This window comes from Lipophrys pholis, assembly GCF_963383615.2.
Source record: "Lipophrys pholis genome assembly, chromosome: 15".
Taxonomy (NCBI): Eukaryota; Metazoa; Chordata; class Actinopteri; order Blenniiformes; family Blenniidae; genus Lipophrys; species Lipophrys pholis.
The window spans coordinates 4391222-4405802 of NC_137642.1; the positions used below are offsets into that span (position 1 = coordinate 4391222).

The 14581-nt window shown below is 42.3% G+C and overlaps 1 protein-coding gene across 6 annotated transcripts in view; it reads left to right on the forward strand.

The window, feature by feature from the left end:
* The first annotated feature begins 642 nt into the window (after positions 1–642).
* The window catches only part of birc6 (baculoviral IAP repeat containing 6), a 122750-nt gene continuing 108811 nt past the window's right edge, over positions 643–14581 (forward strand). For all 6 annotated transcript variants that reach the window (XM_080482079.1, XM_080482080.1, XM_080482084.1 and 3 more), the window contains exons 1-7: positions 643–1070; positions 7149–7330; positions 8630–8767; positions 12494–12687; positions 12805–12916; positions 13835–13917; positions 13999–14224. In XM_080482079.1, coding sequence (XP_080338205.1) covers positions 860–1070; positions 7149–7330; positions 8630–8767; positions 12494–12687; positions 12805–12916; positions 13835–13917; positions 13999–14224 — 1146 coding nt within the window. In that variant the 5' untranslated portion in view covers positions 643–859. The remainder of the gene's footprint in view (positions 1071–7148; positions 7331–8629; positions 8768–12493; positions 12688–12804; positions 12917–13834; positions 13918–13998; positions 14225–14581) is intronic.

Consider the following 14581-nt stretch of genomic DNA (forward strand, 5'->3'; position numbering starts at 1 on the left):
ATGAACTCAACTTCCAATCTTTTAATTCCATGACTTAAAACCAATATTCTCCTTCTTTCAGCTTCAGGTCAAATGATCCCACAGTAGAAAAAAACTAAACTAAATAGAATAAAGTTATTTAAACTTGGACCAGTGGACAGAAACATTGCAACAAGATCCAATTTACAATCAGGAGAGTGAATAAAGTATTGATAATCTGCAATGCCTACTGTTTTAACAATGAATAAAGTTTCAGAGTAAATTAAGATTTCGTGACAAGTCATGAAAAAGTCTTCGTCTGCTCGTATTTTCTCTAAATCCTCACCAAATATTCTCTAAATTGTCCGAATTCATTAAATAAATAGTGTGCAGAATAAATAAATAGTGTAATTTTGTCTGCCTCGTGTCCTCTTGTCCATCAAAACCAGAGCCAATCACGAGCAGGATCAGGTCGTTAAACCCGCCTCTTGTGAGTAACGAGATAGCAGATTGTTTTACGAATTATGGCGTAAACGTTATCAATTATAGGAACAAGCGCAACCCCCCCCACAACTACTAATATCCACAAGTGAAAAACACGCCCAGACAGCGCGCTTCCGTCTGTATTTTGGTGTTTCCATTATTTTGTCCAGGCCGTGTTCTCGTTCTGCTCCGAGTTCTCGCGGGACTTGGCGCGGAGCGGCTGACAGCGAGCCCAGCCTGGACTTCCTCAGAGCCGATGGTGAAGAGCCGCCGCTGCGCAAACGGCCGGAGGAGAAGAAGGAGCCAGCAGTGGCACAGGAGCCGTAGTTCCGAGATAGTCTCAGAGATTTAACAGTGTATCATTGGATCCACATAAAAAAAAAACCCAGAAGGGAAGGGAAGGGAGGAATCGTGAAAGATGGCGGCCGCGGCCTCGCCGGGCTCCGGCTCGTCCACCTCCTCGGATTGGATTGTACTGAGAGACGGATGCCTGCGCTGCGACGACGAGGGCCTGCGGAGCCTCTCCTACCATCCGGCCCTCAACGCTATTCTGGCGGTGACCAGCCGCGGCAGTATCAAAGTGATTGACGGAACTTCTGGGGCCATCCTACAGGCCTCGGCGCTGCACGGTAAGCACAGGGCCGCTCTGTCGGGTCCGCACAGCCGCACGTTGAGCGTTGACAAGCCGGTTACTGGTTGTCAACAGACGCTGTAGCCTCAGCCTGCTAACGTTAGCTCTTCCTACCTCTGGGCCTACTCTGGCCAAGCAATTTCCCTTGAGCCCGTCCCAATGCTCTGAAACGGACACTAACTATCCACGGACGTTGTGTGTAGCCGGGCCCACAGCTCCTTCCTGGATGCCGGTGTGTGACACTGTTTACCTCCGCGGCTACATGACACATCCACCGCGCTAGCCAAAAGCTAGCGAGTGGGTTTAGCATCCTCGGTGTTAATGAGCCGGGTCACCTGTTCCGGCCCGCTCATAGTGTTGTTGTAACACAGCACTTGGACACAGCAAGTAGCACATTTAGTGTCACCGTCAGATCGGCAAGTTCCTAAATGTCACAATGTTGAAGTGTGACATGCCGGGATAGGCTCTAATCAAGCTAGCAGATCCTCAGTTACTTAACTTTCGGTCATTGGGAATCGCTGATGTGGCTGAAATGCAAGGATCTGCAGCCACATGTGGCTCTAAAGCAGGGATCTGCAACCACTGTGGCTCTAAAGCAGGGATCTGCAACCACTGTGGCTCTAAAGCAGGAAGCTGCAGCCGCATACGGCTGTATAGCAGGGATCTTCAGCCACATGTGGCTCTAAAGCAGGGATTTGCAAGCTCATATGGCTGTAAAGCAGGTATCTGCAGTCATATTTTGCTGTAAAGCAGGTATCTCATGTCACATTTGGCTCTAAAGCAAGTCATCAACGAGTGGCATTGGGTCAAAGATTTGTCAACTAAAAGATGTGTCCCATCTCAGTCAGTTGCATGCAGCCTTCTGCATCAGCTGACAAATGAGAATTTTCCCAAAGCACCTCCCAGCAGACTAATCATGATTAAATCGAAAGAAAGATAAATTCCAAAGAAAAATAGATTGTAATTAAATTTTGGATTTCTTTGCAATCAGGCTGGTTTTACTTCTGTTTGAAATGTGGAGAGAATCAACAAAAAATGAATGCTGAAAGCTCAAATAAAGCTGAAATGGCTTGACGTGAGTAAAATGTTTAACATGTACTTAAAAAAAAGGGAATGGTTGAAATAGCAAACACATCTGAAGCAACTTCAAAAGGTGAAAAAGAAGAACAATGGATAAAACATTTACAATTGTCTAAATGGACAAAAACTATTAAAATGATTTTGAAAAAAGGGAAAATGTACAAAATGTCCTAAACAGCTACATTTTGAAAAGCCACTAGAAAAATGTAAAATGGAAAAATAACAGATGACAGATCTAAAAGTATCAAAATGGGTAAAAAGTGAATGCGAGTTGCTTTTGTAGTATAAAATGATGAAACTATAGTAATACGATGCAGTGTGCAGTTTTCTGGATGTTTATGAGCGGTGTTCTTGTTTTGAAAGTTAGACATGTTTTTGACGAATTGTTTGGTTGAAAGTGTAAAAAATGGCTCTTCAGGTAGATCCTGGAGATCCCCTGTCCTGCATGTTTGTGGTGTCTCCCTGCTGCCACACACCTGATTGTAATGAGGGTTTACTTGTAGAAGGTTGTCATAACTCTGTTTGTTTACATCTGGACTTAACATCTGATACTGATGGATGTGATCACTGAAACGTTTGCCGCTGAGGACAGGTGGAAAAAATGACCGCTCAGGGTTGACTAGCATCAGTTTTCTGAAAAGCATGTGTTGTGATGAGCGTCAGAGGAAGGACACTCGCAGCAGAGTGTGATAAGCACTGAGCTTTGACTGTAAACATTATCACTCCACACATTTTAGAAACCTGTACACACTGTGCTGAGTTGAGTACAGTACAGCTCATCTTGCGAGTTTTGAGCTTGTACATCAGGGGCACCAAACATATGGACCGCGGGCCAAAAGTGTTCCATGTGGATTTATTGTGGTCCACAGGATGAGCCTGCTCAAATGGACAAAAAAAGAAACTAAGAATTAACATTATCATGAAAGCTTTAACCAGATTTTTCCAAATTAATCTGGAGAGAAACATCAGAAAACTGGATTTTAGATGGTTTCCTATTCTACCAGGCTACATAATGTACTTCTTCTAGAACTAATCTAGAGTTCAGATCGGTCGGTATTTGTACATTATTCTGTTATCTTTTGGCTTTATGATGCTAAACAAAATCATATATATGGATGTGCAGTAGTGCTGTTTTCCAGGATTAAAAAAGAAAAATTATTCATTAAGCTATGTAATTGTATCTGTTAGCCAGAGATGGTTGTCACATTCATACTATTATCAGTGTCTTAATTTAATGTTTCTGTTGTCTCAGAATAGCATTGTGCTACTTGGTTTGTACAGTAGTGCTGTGAAGCTGTGGCTCTTAAGAAATAAAAATCACCCACAGCATATGTCCTTCACTAGCACTTCAGTCCGTCCGTTTTCATGCTGGTTTGTGCAATTAATGGAAGATTAATTCAGAAATTACACTAAACTAGGATAACAAAGCAGCAAAATAAGACTAGAAGGTAAATTGTGAGAGCTTGTTAAAACTGAGAGAAATAACTTTCAGAAGATGGCTAAAGAAATTTAGCATGACAAATGAATTTGTTGTTAAAGAAACAAATAAAAAGCACATAAAATGTTAATATTGCAATGGAAAGGTGAAACTTAAAGGAAGAAACAAATATAAAACAAAATAGTATATGCAGATGAAAGTAATTAGAACAACAAGCCAATAAAATAATTAAGAAATCACATCAGTTAAAGAGGACATGAAAGTTTATGTAACTAAACATTTATCTAATTTCAAATCTACCTCACTGTCCCATTTAATAAAAAAAAAATGAATTTGGGCTTCAAATTGTTAGATGGCTTTCAAACTTTGTCTGCAAAGTAAAAAGGCTGTGTTGCTTTTCCCAGTGAAAAAGACAAGAATTGTAAAACTAAATTCCTTAAAAAAAAAGAAAAAAAAAAAAATTCTTTACCACTTCATGCACCTGTTTGAAAACAAAAAGGGCAGTTAACCTTTACTAAATCACCGAAACAAAGACTCACTTATCTCACATGCAAAATAATTCAAACAAGGCATCATGTGGGTTGTGCCAGGAAAAACAAAAATGAACTGGAGCTATGCACTGACCACGTGAAGTCAACAGTTTAACCTTTGACGCTCAGTTTCTCTCCTGTTCCACACAGTTAACAACCTGATATTACTTTTTGAAGCCTGCAAAAAGACGAGCTCCATTTATCATGTTGAGGCCAAATACTGCCCCACACTGCGGTGTGAGGATAGGGGGGCATAAGGGGCCAGCCGGGAACAAAACCTCCTCAAAGTCATCTCTGCTTAGTTATCAAAGAGAACTTGCTATATATATTGTTTTATTATTTATTTAGAGCATAAATAAATAGGGACAAACGTATGTTCCAGTTCCAGTCCATGTAGTGCACATACAACAATACGGAGAGCTGAGATCTAATAACAGACAAGTCGAACCTTCTACAATAATCCATCCTTTTCTCGGATGCGAGGTGCAGCCACATTGGGGTGCTCCAGGGGATCAGGGCTCTTGAGCAGTCAGCTGTGGGATTCCAACCTGCAAACTCCTGATCTCAAATGCACTTCTCTGACCGCTAGGCCACCACGGTCCGGCGAAAGCCCCAAGCTTCCTTATTTCTAGTAGCATCCGCTTCATAGCCACACTTTAAGGGTCAATTTCCACGAACATCCAAAATTGAAAACTGCAAAATGCTGAAAATGAAGTTGTTGCTTTGTTGACACTATTTTCCATCATTTTGATAATCATTGATCTTGTTTGGCTCAATCGAGAACTAACTGAACCATAAAGGTCCCGATGATTTTGAGACCTTAACTGTGGATCAGTTGAAGATGTTCATGTTATTTCACACGTCCGATGGCTGTTAACCAGTGGAGTCTGAATGATTTCTTTAAATCATGAGCCACATGGTGGTGTTATGTTTTTGGCTGTCTGAAGTCTGCTGTTTATCTGTAGTTGCAGCACGTTCTTTGCTTTCTGGGAGGGCGTTTGATCGAGATCATTTACTTTCTCATTTGTAGTGGAATAAATGTGATAGAGTCCTTTACCCGTATGTTTCATTATGATTTACTTTTAATAGGAAGTACATGTCAATGACTGTGAATAAGCTGGAAATCCCCACGCACATTCAGCCTTCTCCACAAAAGCCCTCCCTGCGAGTTAATGTCCCATCAGTGTTGTGGCTCCGCCCATCAATCACATTGTCCAGAAGCGGATGTTAGACAGGAACAGATTTGGCGGAGTGGGTCTGTTGTTAGTGCTTAGCCTGGTTAGCATGCCGGCTCTCCTCAACTTCTTCTGCCGTCGGTCGCACCGTTGTTTCCTAAATTCACTGTCTTTTAGAGACCAAATCCCCTGAACGCTGCCTTGACGTCTGTTCCAGTTCTGCTTCTTCAGAAGACGTAGGTCATGAGTTCTGTAATTCAGCCTCGGTCTGTTGCACAAACTGCCAGTAAAAGTACAAAAAGGTAGTACACTAGCCTGGAGCTGAGAAACCGCGGCACCACTTATCTTAAAATAAGTGGAAAAAACAAACAGAGCCATGGCAAGCAGAGGAGTTGAGACAGAAGTTTGAAGAATCACTGGCTTCATACAAATCTCCGGTGTGCGATAATTTCGGTTTCGCTGTAAATACAATGACAGAGTGAAAATGGTTAACATAAATCTCACTGTCTGCAAATTAGTTTTTTGGAACATATCCTATAAGTAAAAAGGAAACACCAGTATGCATCTTCAGCCTAAGCACTTTGATGTAACGCTTGCGTTCAGTCGAGGACTTCAGAATGTAACTCCAATGAAAAAAACAACTGTCTTAACTGAAACTGAAACTGAACCGAGACCGAGGCCCGAAAGCAGAGGTTCAGCCCGAAGTGGTCTTCCTGTACCGTTACACGTAACAGTCTCAGAGGTTTATTAGCTGCTCAGACGATAATTTTGTAGACTTCAATACGGCAGTAAGTTGGATTCGTGTTATTGCTGAATTGGAATTGACTGCGCAGGAAGAGCAGTGTATGTCATCTCCTGATGTCTTCATGAAGTAATTTAATGAAGCTACCAGAGCTCTGGCTCAGCAGTGTTTATACACAGAGAAAAATTTTGAACAAATCTTGGAAATAGGCCTTCAATGTGGTGCATACTAATATTCTTACACTGTCTGGAATCAGCCATCTGTGAACTTGCCTCACTTCTTAACAGAAGAGTCCAGATTTAAAGCCACATTGTTTCACATCAGACAGGCTGCTTGTACAGTATCTCCACTCGAGCACGGTTCAGACAGCTGCAGCTTTTCTGCTTGTTCTGATTTTTGACAACTCCATGGAGGATCTGTATTTACTGTGGGATTTGTGCTCTTTCAAATCTCATCGCACTGGCAGATGAGCTGCTTCTCTTCAAGTCAAGTGTTTTCAGTATTATATCTGGAGGCCAGAAACATAAAAGCACAAAAATCAAACAGAAATGACACAAAAAAAGTGTGATATTGTGAAACGCTGCTGGTGAGAACTGAGACGTGATCAAACACGATGGAGGTGAGGTCCAAGAAGAGAGAGCACTGTCAAACACAAAGGCATCATCATTATCACAAGTATTTGTTTACGTTTTTGTTTGCATGTCGTAACAAAATCCTCAAAATTACGGCATCAATTAATAGAGTCGGCAAGCAAGAGACTTCTGTCATTAAAAACAAAAAAGGTCACTCCTGATATATTGCGGTCCGGTCACTTTCAGTTATGTGGAGCTTTCGGTCTGCCATTGTTTTTCCTTCTGATTTGATTTAAAAGTATGTTTTGATAATTAAAAACAGAGTGTAGTTATTAGAAGCCGAGGAGTCGACGTGACCAGTCAGACTAGTTTGTCAGAACAAATATTTGGCCTGATTGTCTTGATATGCAGTTACAGAGCTAAACTCAAGAAAAAACCCCGCTGCTGTCTCAACATGACTCCACTAACGCAGCATCAGGTAATCTGGTCCTTCTTCCACCTTCAGCCCTCCTTCATGCTGTCCTCTGTTGACGTTGCAGCTAAACCCGGCGGCCGTGTCAGGTGTCAGTACTTCCCCGCAGTGGACAAGGTGCTTTTCGTGGACGACTATGCAGTGGGATGCAGGAAGGACCTGAACGGCATCCTGCTCCTGGACACGGCCCTCCAGCCTCCGGTGGCCAAGCCCGAGGACCTGGTCCAGCTGGAGCTGCCGGTCACAGAGGTGGGTGAAGAAGCACACGTCACCTGACACCCAGCAGATGGGTTACATCAGCTTTTGTTTTTGTTCCACGCTCAGACACACCCACTCCAATTTGGCCGCTTACATAAAACATGCTGTATGTTTGACTGCGAACAGAATGAAAGTCATCCATCACTTTGGACTCAGGACGGCTTAGCAGCGGAATAGCATTGACAAAAAAAAAATCTATTTTTTCTAATTCTTTTGAAATGAAATAACTGCTGCTAATAATGTAATAATATAGGCTTTTCTTGGAAATTGTTTTTTCCCCCAGGTTTTATGTAGTGTTTTTCTGTAGAGGTATAGTTTATGGAAAGGTCATCACACTCATTCATAGAAGAAACAAACTCTCTTAATCATCGTTGTAACAATTATTTTACCATTTTATTACATTACTAGTAGTTATGTTATTGTTAGAAGTGCTTGTTCTGACTTGGGTTATTAGTGGGTGATTTGATCTTAATCCTGCTATAAATTATGTATGTGACCAGTTGAGCAGTAATGAAAGTGACAGGTGGCGCTCAGGACAACTATCTTGACCTGTGACCAACAATCATTGAACTGTGTCACCAGTGCTATCGTGTTCTGTTGTCTTATGATAACTGTCTGACCTAACCTCATTTAGTGCCCTGCACACTCAGAGGTCCACAGATGTGCTTCAGTATGTTTAGTATTTAAGTCTTTCTTCTCGGTTGCTTCGATCCTGATCTGGCATGTTCTTTGCTCTCACACATGTACGCACATGAGTCTACGAAAGACTAAAACCAAAACCGAAAGTTAAAATGCTGTACAAAAAAACTACTATCAATAAATGTCTAGAAACTGGAATTACAAACTCAGTCACTCACTTAAAGTTGGCTCCAGTGGTTGTTGGGGGTATGCTGTGGAGACAGAAACTGCTGAGACAGCAGATTGTGGGTTTGTCGAGCTCTATCAGATGATCCATGAACCCCCGTTATCTCTGATCAAAGACTGATGATAACTGATCATTAATTTATGAGTTTGAATATGTTTGGGTTATTTGATTATTGTATAAGTTTATGATGATGTTGGAGATAAACCAATGAATTGTTTTTACATTTGAGCATTGAGTAGTTGAAGTAGTAAGTAATACCCACAGGAGTACTGTAGTTTGATCCACTGACAGTCATGTGAAATTCTCGTCCGATTGTCAAACCCTCACATTCAACACGAGGCGAGATCCTGTGAAAACAACCTCCACTGTGTCGATTTATTATACGTCTGTATCTTATACTACTGTGGCTTTGTGTGTGCGTTCAGGCCCAGCAGATGCTGATGGCCTGTCAAGAAAAGATCGACGTGTCCAACACAGAGGGCTACGAACTCTTTATCACCCAGCTCAAAGAGGGCCTGAAGAATACCTCACACGAGACGGCAGCCAATCACAAAGTGGCCAAGGTGAGTGAGTAAAAACAGTGTGGAGGGGGACCTGATCTCTGAAGACGTGTGGCATCCCGGGAGTTCTCGGAAAGCTTTCATTGAACGTACACTTTTCTCAGAAATGGTTTGTTCTAAACTATTATCGTTTCAGCAAAGTTGTGTTTACCGAAGGAGGAACGTTATTCCTGAAATATCCCAGTTCTGACAGCAACATGAAGGATTTCCCACCTACAGTAACATCAGCATCAGCCCGTAGCCATGGCAGCTGGGATTAGCATTAGCATTAGACTTTTATCTCGGCTGTTTGGTTGTTGCCTCTTCTTTTTGTTGTCTTTAGTTCCATCATCTGTTTCTTTCACAAAGTGCAGGACACGGCCAGATTCTAGAGCATCTTCCACATTTAACTTCAGCTATCCAGATTCTAGAGCATCTTCTCTCAAGAAATAATGTGTTTTCAGCTATTATCCAGATTAGAGCATCTTCCTCCCACTAACTGATGCAGTTTTAGCCGAGTTGGCCAATCGGTTATCAGACTGACTCAGACAGTGGTGATAGCTCAGCTAATTTATCCCAGCACCACAACAGTGCGTCAGCTATCTGCACATTTATCAGTACAAACTGAAATAAAACACATTTACTTTTTTACTACTTTTTTATATGCAGAAATCCCCTCATCTCCACTGGGATTGCAGAAAGCTGTCTCCTCTGAGCCTGGTCCTGGTTGTTGTATTTGTGCTATATAAATAAAGTTGAATTGAAAAGCGCTTATTTGAGACTTTTTCAAGAAGTGAGCTCCATGTTTTGAGTAACTTGCACAGCACTGCTGCTCCTGACGTCATTAGCATCACAGCCCGGCCTGTGGCTATGAGCTTCGAGGTGCATTAATATGAAGCTGCTGCTTCAGTTTGATAGCGCCTTCTCAGCTAATGGGTGGCCACTTTTGTAGTGTAGCTGCATTACTTATAATCTTAATCTTTCTGAAAAGCAGAGAATCTTTGGACTTGAAATTCTACTTGTATAAAACTTGAATTCTATTTATAAGACTGGTTCCCTGGCTATCACTATCTGTCCACACAACACAAAGAAATGCTATTATGATGATGCAATTATTGGTTTAACTAAATTTAACATGCAGGATCACGGTTGCAGTTGTGTTATTCATCAGACGTTTCATGAAGGAGAGACCCGGAGGAAGAGGCTGAAAGTTAAAGCAGCAGCAGTTTGGAGGGTGGTGGCAGTTTAACACTGATGGAGTCTGGATTTTGGTCCTTTTGGGTTTATTCTGATTGGTTAAAAAGAAGCAGGAATGTATTTTTTGCTTTGAGGCAGTTGGAAGCCTGTTTATGTGAGGATGTTGTTTCCTCATTGCATCACCAACCGGCTGCAAACTACAGACAACCAGTCCCAATAGGTGTGTGAAAATAAACAGGTAGATGGCCTTACTTCATGACAACACAAAAAACTGAAATCACTTGCTATCAAACAAACACTTTTTTCATGTCTTTTTCCATTTGAATTTCTATGTCAAAATAAGTCTTCTTTTTGTAGACTCATATATATATATTTTTTAAATTTTTGGTACGTTGTCCTCATTTTGTTCTTTTTATTAAATTTTCCTATATGCATTAATTTTTTTTTGTAATCTTATTTTGGTGGCTTCAGCCCCGTTGTCAACAGCTTAAAATGTTAAAATAATGACGTGAAATGCAGTAAAGCACCATGTGATCAGCTGTTATATTGCGTGGATGCTCAGTTCATAAAACAATGATAAACGTACGATTTGTGAGATGGCATTCTTCCACTAGTGTTGTTTGACGACTAACATTGTGCTTTAATTCACACAGTGGACTGTGCATTTGCTGCATGCTTTTGTGGTGTTGGGGTTTAAGTGCGACTCTGGCTTCATTCATTTCTAGTGACCACGGCACGTTACATCTGTCTCTCCAGAGACCCTAAAGTTTTTCTTCCTTTTGATGGAGATCTGACTCCACTGAAATGAATATTTTGTAAAGTTTCCCAGTCTTGAAGACTTGTGGAGATGGGCCACTGTTCTCCTGCTTGTTATTCCCTTGAACAATGAACTTCCCACCAAGCAGCCACCTCAGTCCTCAGCAGTATGAACCATCTACTCCTCCTTGGATGGATGTTTTAATCTGAGATCCTCTTCATCAGGTTTCATTCACACCAGCATCAGATCTGCAAGGCTCTTCAGATGATCAAGCTCTGATCATTCAGTGTTCGCAGCCATGCTCGACCTCATGTCAGCATTTTATTTGTGTTATTTACATAACATGCACTACTGTGTGTACCCGCTGTGCTGCTGCAGCTGATGCGACGGCCCGGCCAAATGGTCATGCAGCCTGGGTTCACACTTCACCGCTCAGCTGGAAGGACAGCTTTAGAAAGCAAGAACAAATTCATTGAAAGCACTTGTTCAAAAATAATAATTGAAAAACGATTAAAGACACAAACGCACAACATTGAAGTGAAAATAACTTGTCCCGTCTGATCCACTGGCCAAATACCGTGGGCTGAGAGTCCTTCCATTGGGTGAGGATCAGTCTTCTGGCTAGCAGAGAAGAGTTTGCCATAATGTTTGAACACAGTTTATTCAGGAATCATTCCAAAGGAATTACAGAAAATAGTTAAACCAGAGGAGTTGGTGGGATCGATTGTCATTTTTATTTTAGAGAAAAGTAGATTAAGCTCCTTAATCCATGTAATTTTAAACACAAGCAAAACACAAGTAATAGTGTGGCTTAAACATCTTACACCTGTCACATGTGGGATCCAGGTCCTTCTTAATCCTTTGATCGGTGAAGGCGATGTACCACCTTAAATTGTAAAATGGTGTCTGAGGCCCACAGACAAGGAAGAAATTTTCTTTAAAACCTGTGGCCAAGTTGTCTCTGCTATTGGTTCTCTTATGTCACCGTCCCATCTTTGTTTAAGCTCCTGTAAACAGGTCACTTTGTAAACTCTATACAATGTTTAATGAATACAGAGGGATGTGAAGAAAAACATTACAAATTTGATGAGACAGAACATCCATCCATCCTTCTTCTACACTGCTTATCCTGCTCAGGGTGTTGTGGTGCTGCAGCCGATCCCAGCTTACTATGGGCAAGGGCAGGATACACCCTGGACGGGTTGCCAGTCCATCACAATGAGACAAAACATTGAAGTTACAGACATTAAAAAAAAACCAAGATCTATTCAACTTAATATTTTGGGATGAATACAGGTGCAGAAACCCACATCTTGGGAAGATTAAAGGCTCTTTTGAACTGGGTCCAGATTTTAGTTGTATGGATTGTGACAGTGTTCTGCATATTGAATTCAATCAGTGCCTCTTTCCTGCACTTTACTGTGTTACTGCATTTCTTCATACACTGTTAAGCACTCGTGAAAGCCTTTTCATACAACGTCCTGCCGGTCTGCGGAAACATTATGTTGCTTAAAACTGGTCCGTGGTGCAGCACTGCTCTAGAACACCACTAGGCTAAATTCTGGGACCACCTCTGGGCCACCACCTGACCACAAAAAGTTATCACAGGATGCGCAGCACAGATCTGAATAACTGAGGTAGGACTGCAGTAGTACCGTTGTTGTAAGATACCAGAACTCTGTGTTGTGGGAGCAGAAACTCAGATGAAGATGACCATAACCATAGCTTCTGTATGCAGCTCTGCTATTGTTGTAACTGTATCCTCTGAGTACTAACACATCCCTTCCTTTTCCCAGTGGGCGACAGTCACCCTCCATCTTCCCCACCACATCCTGAAGCTGGTGGCTGGTGCCATTGTCAACGAGCTGAAGAAGATCAACCAGAACGTAGCTGCCTTGTCTGTGGCCTCATCCATCATGGACAGGCTCTCCTACCTCTTGTCGAGCGCCAGGCCCGAGCTGGGAGTTGGCCCCGGGCGCTCTGTAGATAGGTAAGACCTTTGTGACCTGGGACACAATCCAAGTTGTGCTGGGCTATCACTTAACAGAACCTTCAGGTCCACACGTAGCAGGCTGGGCACATTGCTAACAGGCTTCTTTCCATTCAGGTCCCTCATGTACAGCGAGGCCAACAGGAGGGAGACGTTCACATCGTGGCCACACGCTGGGTACAGGTGGGCCCAGCCGGACCCCATGGCTCAAGCAGGGTTCTACCACCAGGTGAGAAGAACCAGCCCATCTCCACTGAAGCTTGCGCTGGTCTGAGGACTTCTATCTAGATTCTCTTCATGTTTACAACATGAGCACGCAGCAGAGCAGTGGGTTCCAGGAGTTTCATAACGAGCCTGAAGCATTCTTTGCTATGAGGTTCTAAGGTTTAAATTTGCGCATGCCAAAGAAAACCCCAGAATAAATCACACAAGCCTGGACAACTGCATATTTTTTTAAGCTCTCTGCGTTTGTATGTTGGTGACAGTGGATGTCATCACCAGCTTTTAGAGGATTTACTGGAATATTCTGCTAAATGTGGACCCTAGGGCTGGGCAAAAAATCGTTTTAATCGATTTTTCAAATTTGTAGTTTAAAAAGATTCTTATTGAGCAAATTCAATTTTCTTCCCCCCCACAGTTTTTCCAAACTTTTTTCCACATTTTCCACGTTCCCTTCAACCATTAACTGTGGCTTTCCGTAGTTGCTGTTGTTTTGCTTAAACCTGGGTTAAAGCTTCAATTTGTCGAATGACTCAGCCTCATTTACTTTTTATTTTGGGATTGTATATATGCATTTTAGCTCTGAAGACAATCACAGCAATAAAGATGCACTTTGACAATATAACTTGATGTCTGAAGTCATTTTCAAGTGCATTGAGGAAAAAAAATCAAATTGAAACTCAAATATTTCTTTAAACAATTATAAAAAAAATTTCTGTAGGCCAAATCGCCTAGCCCTAGTGGACCCCCAGTCAAAGGGTCCTCAGGAAAAGACGTACAGGATGGTGACGTTAGAGTATCACCACTGTAGTCACCATCAAACAAAGTGCCTTTTAAGACGCATCGTCACATCTGTGTGCAAACAAGATCAAGCTATTACAAGTGTGTATATTTGTGCGTTTTCACACTGCTGACTGTGTGTCCTCAGCCGGCCTCCACAGGCGACGACCGAGCCATGTGTTTCACCTGCAGCGTGTGTCTGGTCTGTTGGGAACCGACCGACGAGCCCTGGTGAGCCAGTGGATTCATTATGTGTCCGCTCAGCTTCAGAGCGCATGCCGCAGTATTTAAACACGTCTTCTTCTCCCCTAGGTCTGAACATGAGAGACATTCACCCAACTGTCCGTTCGTGAAAGGTGAGCACACGCAGAACGTCCCACTGTCAGTGACGCTGGCCACAAGCCCCGCCCAGTTCCCCAACAGCCCTGACAGTTCGGACAAGATCGCCTGCTACGGCTTCGGCAGCTGCCCGCAGTTCCTGGCCGCCGCCACCAAGAGGGGCAAGATCTGCATCTGGGACGTCTCCAAAATGATGAAGGTGGGAGCACTGAACTGAGGAGTGGAGAAAAGAGAGGTTCAAAAATCTAATTGTAAAGAGCCACACATGCACTGTGTCAGTTCTGCAAACTCAGGCAGGGAAACCATTCAGTTCTGCAAAGAATTCATTATTAAAAATCATTTTTACCTTTCACTTCAAACATACATGCTTCAGAAAATTTCAGGGGGAAAAAAACCACAGAACTTTCTTCACCGTTTAGCTGACTCATGAAACAAGCAAAACACTGGCTCTCTGATCTGGATTCTCATTTAGAAAAGGTAGATTTATGCTCCTACTTTGTCCCCCAAAAATGTGAACCTATTAAAATCTGGGCAGCTGTTCTGAGACATAACATCA